Source organism: Esox lucius, chromosome 8 (assembly GCF_011004845.1).
Source record: "Esox lucius isolate fEsoLuc1 chromosome 8, fEsoLuc1.pri, whole genome shotgun sequence".
Lineage (NCBI taxonomy): Eukaryota > Metazoa > Chordata > Actinopteri > Esociformes > Esocidae > Esox > Esox lucius.
The window spans coordinates 32674207-32682172 of record NC_047576.1 but is presented as its reverse complement, the minus strand read 5'-3'; the positions used below and the strand labels follow the sequence as shown (position 1 = coordinate 32682172).

Sequence of the window (7966 nt, the reverse complement as noted above, 5' to 3'; positions counted from 1 at the left end):
CTGAATAGTGGGCCCCATCCAGGCGTTGGGGTAGTCCCCACGTGCCTCTGTAGAGATACTGCGATGAGACCTTGAAGCCTGTTGTCAGCTCATTCACCTGCTGACATCCCCATGCTTAAGTATGACAAAACCTTTTTGACAGATGTCTCCCACAGATATGTGTACTCCCAGTGATTGATTGGGCTAATGCATTTATTCAATAGCACAGTTCCGTTATGTTAACTGTAAGTCTAAGATATTCAAACATGGTTGGGTGTTGCGTGTTCAATGTTGTTACGCTTTCAGGCAATGTGTCTCAGTCTCGGCTGGAAGGTATTCGTTTCCTGTTTTTGTTGAAGTTTATCCAAGCTTTTGCACTCTTGACAATTACTAGTACTCATTTGCGGTCCATAAATTAGGGTTTCCGGTGAGGACAGGTTGGCAGAAGGACAATGCCGGGCAGGAAAGCCTCTGGCTCTGTGTATTCTTCCCTTCTTCCACCCCTCCTGGACAACAGCGCAGAATCCTGACGGTCAGACGTCATCACAAACAACTGTGTGGGAGATCAAACATGTCCATGGCCCAAGCAGCGCTGTAGGGAATATTTGTTATTCTCTGATCCAGAGGATGACAGCTTCCTATTGTTCTGCCCACTACCACACTGTAGCTGCCACTGTCTGTTTCTGGATGCTTCCTGGGCTTTAGGAAACAAGTATGCGTGGATGATGTTTTTTTAATGTGATGTGATGGAGAATGTGTCCGGTTTAATACGATACCTGATGTTTTATTCTAAGCAGTGATTTTTTTTCCATTTCCATTTCGGAAAGTATGTTGGTAGTGAACTGGTCAGGTAGTCTTTTTTCAGATTTTCGTATCTTACAACTAAAATATGAAATACTATGTATTTGTTGTTTCAAATGATTTTGTGAGATTCAGGATAACCAAGGAGAATTTCTTCTAAGATATCTGAACTCCGTATCCAATTTAAAAACTGTTACCTCTAACTGGAGTTTCTTGGAACAATGTGTTCACATTATAAAACAAAATAGTCATTTTCCATTCATATGCCAACATTTATAGATCTGCCTCTTCAGTTATGCTCCAGCTGTAAATGGGTACCTCATATACATTTACAATGCAGTAATGACCGTGATGTTCAGATGTTCTATGTGAAGGCTGTCCCTGACAGTTGGAGAATAGCTAAACAGTGCCAACAACGTGAACACTCTCCCAGACCTCCCTGCTGACTGCAGCACAATGTTCTAACCTCTGGAGCGTAGGCTGGCTGGGCTGGACTGCCCAGAGGCCAGAGGAGGGCCAGGAAGGAGTCACAGCGTAGGAAGTGTGCCTTAGCGTTTATAAACATGGCCCTCAGGGTTAACCTATACATCTATACAGGACAACTATGTCTCTAAGTTAGTCAGACTTTAAGTGGATTAATGTTTGCTGAGAAATTGCATTTTTTGATATTTTTTTAGATGCTCCAGTATTTTTTGAGGAAGCACATATTTAACTTTGGAAGGCGGGTAACCACATAAACTAAGGAGACTTTGTACTCATCAGTACCTTAATTTTGACCACTACAGCATCGAGCAGAGATGTACAGCAGCAACAGTTACTCGCAAACCAAGTTTGGCCTGGAGGCCAGGGACATCCACAAGCACAAGGGCAAGAGCTGTGGCTACTACATGAGAATCGTCTTTTTCTTCTCTTCTCTGATCCAGTCTCTCATAATCATGAGTCTGGTGCTGTTCCTGGTGTACGGGCAGCCAGAGAAGTCGGCTGAGGAGAAGAGGGTGGAGGAGTTGGAGCAGAGCTTGAACAGGATCAGTGAGAACAACATCAACCTGAGGAAGAGTAAGGTTGACCTGGAAGCAGCGCTAGGGGCCAGGACGGCTGAGAAGACTGCCCTGGAGGGAGAGTTGGCCACATTGAAGAAGACCTCTGGGGAGCAGATGAAAGCAAAACTGGTGAGGAAATGGGATTGTTATCTATTCAAATAGATAGAGACCTGCGAATGTGTTCTTTTAGTTTATTAAAATGAGTGGAGTTTTTAATCCCAGTATTAAATAAGTATGAACATTTCTGCACTCATTGTTGCTGACCCATGTGTCTGCTAAATGTAAAATATAGTTTTACAACCTTGTTGTAACCCAGCGTCTGTAAAACAATGAATTCAATGAGCACAGATTTTATTTTGTGATCTCTGGGTATTCTGGGTTAATGAAGGTTGTATGAGAAATAATATCATAAAAACATAGTGGCTATATCAATATCTGACTAAATTATTTGAATAATTGGAGATTTTAAACAATAATAAAATATCTTCATCAAGCCTTGTTTTATGGACTGGTTTAAAAATACACATTTAAGAGCATTAATCATTGGCCAGTTTGCTTTAGTTAAAAAACAAATCAGTTTTTCACATTTTCTTGCATTCGTAAAAATTGTATGTGACTTAATTCAATATATTTTCATATACAGAATTTAATTTTGCCAATGTTCTTAATCAGAGAGTGCATATATTTTACAAGGCTAGATCATACAGCCACACAACTTAGCAATGTGTGCCTTCTAATCAATTTATTATTTATCGGCAAAAGTCATTGCTGGAAAGACCATACAACCATACAGTTTACAAAGACAACAGAAATGGTGGCACTGGAATTACTTTTTACGTTTACAAATGAAAATATTATTCATTATCTGGCCTGAAAACCTGACATTTGTTGTTCTTTCCTCCACAGAGCCAGTGTGAAACAGAAAAGCAGAAATTACAAATGATTCGTCCTACCCCTGTCAAGTGTACAACCACCCCTGTCGCTGCTAATGGTATGTTACCCTGACCTTCTGCCACAAAGTCTTAGGTGTACTGTTCTGTTCTACTGTTGTGATAGAGACCCGTCGTAGTAATACTGACCCAACATTTATGATGACATATAATTTTCTTCTCAGCTGAGCTAAAAGCCCTCCAGAGTTTGAACTCCCAGCACGTGGCTATGATCCAACTGATTGAAGCCAACTTCACGCAGACTGTGCATTACATCCGCATCGAGAGGGACAATGCCATCAAGGACCGCGATGCCCACCACTTAGAGTCCATCAGTCTTCGCAGGGAGAACACCAACTTGAAGGAACAGCTTACCCTCTACACCAAGAAGTGTAAGGAGGACTTTGCCAAATCTCTGGAGGGGATCCAGACGGTCACCAGTAACTTCCTGGTGCGTATCGAAAAACTGTTCCCCCACACCATGACCTTCCACCTGACTTGTGAGAAGCAGTCAGAACAAATGGAGGTCATCAGGAACAGCTGCTCTAGCCTGTCTAAAGAGGTGGAAGAAAAGTTCCAGCAATACCTGGACAACGTGGGGATGAAGGTATGTAGAGTACACTAGCTAAAATATAGGTTGAATATATATGGATATTACAGGAAGTACTGGTGACAGGTTATGTCAAAAGTCAGTTGTCTCATGTGAGAGACGGATTGACATCACACTCTGTTGTCCATAGTTCTCTGTATGTGTTAGCAATCAGACACTTGTGAAAGGCATTAATGTGTTGAGTTACATAGAATGGCTGTTTTGCTGTATTTTGAGTGAAAAGGAACAAAAGCTTTCAATTCTAAAAGTTTCCATCTTATCAAAGGAAAAACCCCTGGGAACACACTGGGTCTCGCAGTTTTGGGCTGTCACAGCCGCTGATACTTACATATTTGTTCTTGCCTACAGTTTCTTTTAAATATGCAATAACATTTAAGGCCCATTTCATAGTTTTTTCAAATTTCTCAAAACTCCAGATCAAATCCCTAATCATTAAAAAATGAATTCCAAATATTTACTTACAAATGATAATTTGAGTAAAAAGGAAAGCCATATACTTTTGTGGGTTTAAACAACCAATAAAAGTGTATTTATAGTGATTTTAACAAACTCATAGCAAACATGTAGAGCAGCTTAATTTAACATCTCTCATCTTCTTCAACCAGGTGGCTGACATTCAAGCCCTGTCCAGTCGCTTGGAGGTCCAGAACAGCTATCTAACCACTGACATCCAGGAGTGTCAACACAACCGCAGCGCGGCGGCGACGGAGGCCAGCAGGCTGCTGCTGGAGATACGTGAGAACCACGACAAGCAGGTGGAGACCCTGCTGAAGGAGCAGAACCAGCTGAGGGAAGAGAAGTCTCTGCAGGGAAAGAGACTGGTTCTGAAGGAGGCTGAGCTCAGCACACTCAAAGAGAAAGTAGAGTCTCTCACCACCAGCGCGGCCAACTGTAACACTAAGGTAGGAGAATTCTGTTTCTATATGCTATAAAAAACGGTACATGACTTCAAAATAGATAATGAGCTCTTCCAAATCAATCCAACTCGAGGAACACTGGATTAATGTCCTTCTTACCAGTTGGACTGTATGGTAGGAAAGCAGTGTGTTATGTAACCAGCACACTACAATACTGCTGTAGGAGTTGATCACTGTAACCCTACCCTTGTCTCATGATGTGATTTGCGATCATCAATAATAATGTCACCCTGTATTGCTGAGGAAAAAGCCAGAGTCAGCATAAAAGGGGTGTCTGGGGGAGCACAGGAAGCGAGGGACCAACTTGATAGAGGAAGGGATGGACAGACAAGATAGCAAGCATTCATTTAGAGAAGGAAGCAGAGTTTGACAAATGGTTTGTCGGTAGCTATGGGTTACACAGGTCTCCTGGCAATTCAGAAAATCAGTGTTCATCTGTTTTTCTTTGTTGTTTTTTTGGGGGGTGGGGGTTGTTTTGCTAAAATCGCAAGTGATATGAGTGCGTAGGACATCTGGGATCAGAAGAATTGGCTGCGTCAATGATGTTTTAATGTCTGCATTTTACCGCAGGTCGCCGGCCCAAAGCCTGCTGGACTAATGGCGCCTGTGAAGGGGAACCTATCTGTTGGATCGCCTGGCCTCAGCAAACCCCCCATGGTACCGAGACATTACTGATTTCCAAAGCTTTCAGTCTGCATCACAGAGGTTTAGAGTTACACCACATGCAACGCTTCTTCCATATAGAAATATGTTCTCATATTTTTTGTCATGACATAATCATTAATTCATGCTGACTCCCAATTTTATTTTGTCATAACTAGTCGTTAATTCATGCCGACTCATATTTAGTCATAACATAGTCGTTAATTCATGCTGACTCCCATATTATTTTGTCATAACTAGTCATTAATGAGGTGGCAGGGTAGACTAGTGGTTAGACTATCTGATGAGTGACCACAAGGTTGTTAGATTGAATCCCTGAACAATCATGGTGTCCCTGAACAGGGCACTTGTGTCACCCTCACTCAGACACATTTATTTAATACCCTTTTAGAGTTTTGTAAGGACACACGGAAACCCAGGATGTAGTGACTTCTAACAACAAAATAGCAACTTAAACACAAATCACTTCATTATATAAATCACTAGTGAAAAATGTAAATGCTGGCTCAGGATTAGATCAACCTGCAACTTTTTCATTACTGGTCAGATTCTAACTGCTAGGCCACCTGTCCCTGATCAAATTGCAAAACCCCAGGACAATGAAGAGGACATAGGGTATTAGTCATAGGTTCATTGTGTAGAGTGGAGTCTTATGGACGGGACATATTAAATGGGTCTCCTGACACTGTGGCTTGTGAAGATCCCATGGCATTTATTATAAGAGTAACTGTGTATCTCTGTGTCCTATCTGTCCCTTATGGCTTCAGACAGCCGAGAACTCATCACTAGTGAACCCCCAGACATTTTCATATCCCTAAAAGAGCTTATCGAGCGGGGCCCTTATACACACTGAAGGTGTACATCAGATGTAAGCATGTCAATCGGTACCGGAAGAGCCACTCCATCCCATGGCTCTGCTTCAGATAAAAGCATTGCAGATGTTTGTCGCCTGCTCATCCTTGATTGGAATTCAGCCTTGCCGATTCTGAGCTGAGACTGACAAAATGTAAATGCGTTGTTCTTGTAACACTAGAAGTTGTGTATAAAGCTGGTTCCAAACTAAAAATGTAATTATTAGACACCACATCAAAAGTATGTTACTGATCCATGTTTGTTCCTACAGGTGAGGTGAGGAGGGATGTGAGGAAAATGCCCACTCACAACAAGCTTATCTGGACCATGGCTGAGTGAGGAAATTAAAGGATTTCCTAATATGGTCCCAGGAGAATTGGGTGTCATGCCTTCTAAATGAGCAGTGAGCTCCTAGACTTTTTAATTTCAATGTGTACATACTACAGACATTAATGGTTGTATCCAAAATGTATATAAAATACAAATCCCTGAAAATGGTCTGCCTTTTTAAGTTAACTTAAAAAGAGTGGAATGTGGAATATCAATTTATGTTGATTCAGTGCATTTATTCCATAAATTAGGATGGAATTCAGTGTACTACCAAAAGCCTTTGTGTTCTGTTTCAACGTAATGCTCAGGTAAAAAGAAATACATTTGTTACATAATCACTTTCAATTTAAGTTGTCATAAGATATGCTTATCAATGTGTGTGGATTTGAGTTATGATTTAATTTGCTAATCCTTTTATTTATGAAATGTTAGTATTTTTTGTATTTAAATGTGAGTGATCTTTGGTGTAAACATTGACAGAATAAACTGATCATTTCCAGTGATGTTATCCTTTTTGGAAGTTATTTAAAAGAAAACATTTGTATTATTAATTACTAATCAAGGATGTTACTGAATGGAACTTTTCTTAATGAAATTTGGTTGGGGGAGGGTAAAGAAAGGTAAAGAAAAACACATCTTAAGAATTATTTTACAATATGAAGTCTGTTAATAGCTCAACATGGGCAAACTGGTAACACTCCCATACCTAACATCACCGCTATGTGTATATAGTACTCATCTATACCTGTTTATGCCTACATCCTAATCTGGGGTCACAACATACAGTTTCCACCCTTTGCTAGAGGGGGAATTCCGTTCTATTATAGAATTCAACGTTAGGTATGTCAGCCAACATTCCACGCTGGTGCTGAGCATAATGATTGAAATGTCTTATTACAATTACTTTTCAGCAGTTTCTTAATGTTTTATGTCTAGTGCAAAACCTGATCATCTAAGTGGTTTAAGGTTCTATTGAATCAAATCTGAAAATTTAGCAGTGTCTATTTTTCCCATAGTAAAATGATCTGACACTTCTTGGGTTCTGTATATAAAAACCTGCAAATCCAACCAGGGGAAACCCCTCACATGCGTGCTTTCACGTTTCACAATAAAGGGAGGATTCATAGAAACTGACAGTTACGTTTATATTTACTACAAGGCTTTTTTTCAACATTGATCCCATGCACACACACTTCAGACTCTGAAAAGTGAAAACATACCTGTGAGAAAACATACCCCTTGTTGTAGGTTTTTAACCAGCACCCAAAACCAGTCTGTAACCTAAAAAGAGCTACTGCGGCCCTAAAGACTTATTAGTTATTGCAAGACAATAGTTTAAATGATTCTGCTGATTAGTCTAGGAATCCTGCATAGGCTGGTGCAATTGGCCAGGTGTGAGGGGGGCCAGGTGTGAGGGGGGCCAGGCGTGAGGGGGGCCAGCTATGAGGGGGGCAGGTGTGAGGCGGGCAGGTGTGAGGGGGGCAGGTGTGAGGCGGGCAGGTGTGAGGGGGGCAGGTGTGAGGGGGGCAGGTGTGAGGGGGGCAGGTGTGAGGGGGGCCAGGTGTGAGGGGGGCAGGTGTGAGGGGGGCAGGTGTGAGGGAATATTCTGTTGCCTCGTTGTGTACTAGTGACTACCTGCGGCAGCTTAAGCACCTGTGAGCTCAAAGTCTAAAACTGGCACATAAGGATTCTAGTGTAGACTTCTTGGTTGAACAAGCAGTGCCATAAGAACCGCAAAGGCATCGACTGTGCTTCATTTATCGACATTGACTGCCCGTAGTCCACTGGAAGTTGCTGCGACAAAGCAGGGCTTTAATCAGGAATTGCGGAGAAAAAACTGACAGA

The 7966-nt window shown here is 41.5% G+C and overlaps 1 protein-coding gene across 1 annotated transcript; it reads left to right on the top strand.

Moving 5' to 3' along the window:
- The first annotated feature begins 1127 nt into the window (after positions 1–1127).
- Positions 1128–6624, top strand: plvapb (plasmalemma vesicle associated protein b). The gene is made up of 6 exons (XM_010872569.4): positions 1128–1949; positions 2727–2811; positions 2935–3356; positions 3965–4261; positions 4847–4933; positions 6063–6624. The coding sequence occupies exons 1-6, from the start codon at positions 1578–1580 to the stop codon at positions 6069–6071; spliced, it is 1272 nt and encodes a 423-aa protein (XP_010870871.1). The 5' UTR covers positions 1128–1577; the 3' UTR covers positions 6072–6624.
- The last annotated feature ends 1342 nt before the right edge of the window (positions 6625–7966 follow it).

What these genes read in the sequence shown, in the direction of transcription:
- plvapb (XM_010872569.4), top strand. Translation starts at nt 1,578, where the DNA reads ATGTACAGCAGCAACAGTTACTCGCAAACCAAGTTTGGCCTGGAGGCC. An exon ending in AGCAGATGAAAGCAAAACTG is followed by an intron (nt 1,950 to 2,726) that starts GTGAGGAAATGG and finishes TTTCCTCCACAG; the next exon opens with AGCCAGTGTGAAACAGAAAA. An exon ending in CGGCCAACTGTAACACTAAG is followed by an intron (nt 4,262 to 4,846) that starts GTAGGAGAATTC and finishes ATTTTACCGCAG; the next exon opens with GTCGCCGGCCCAAAGCCTGC.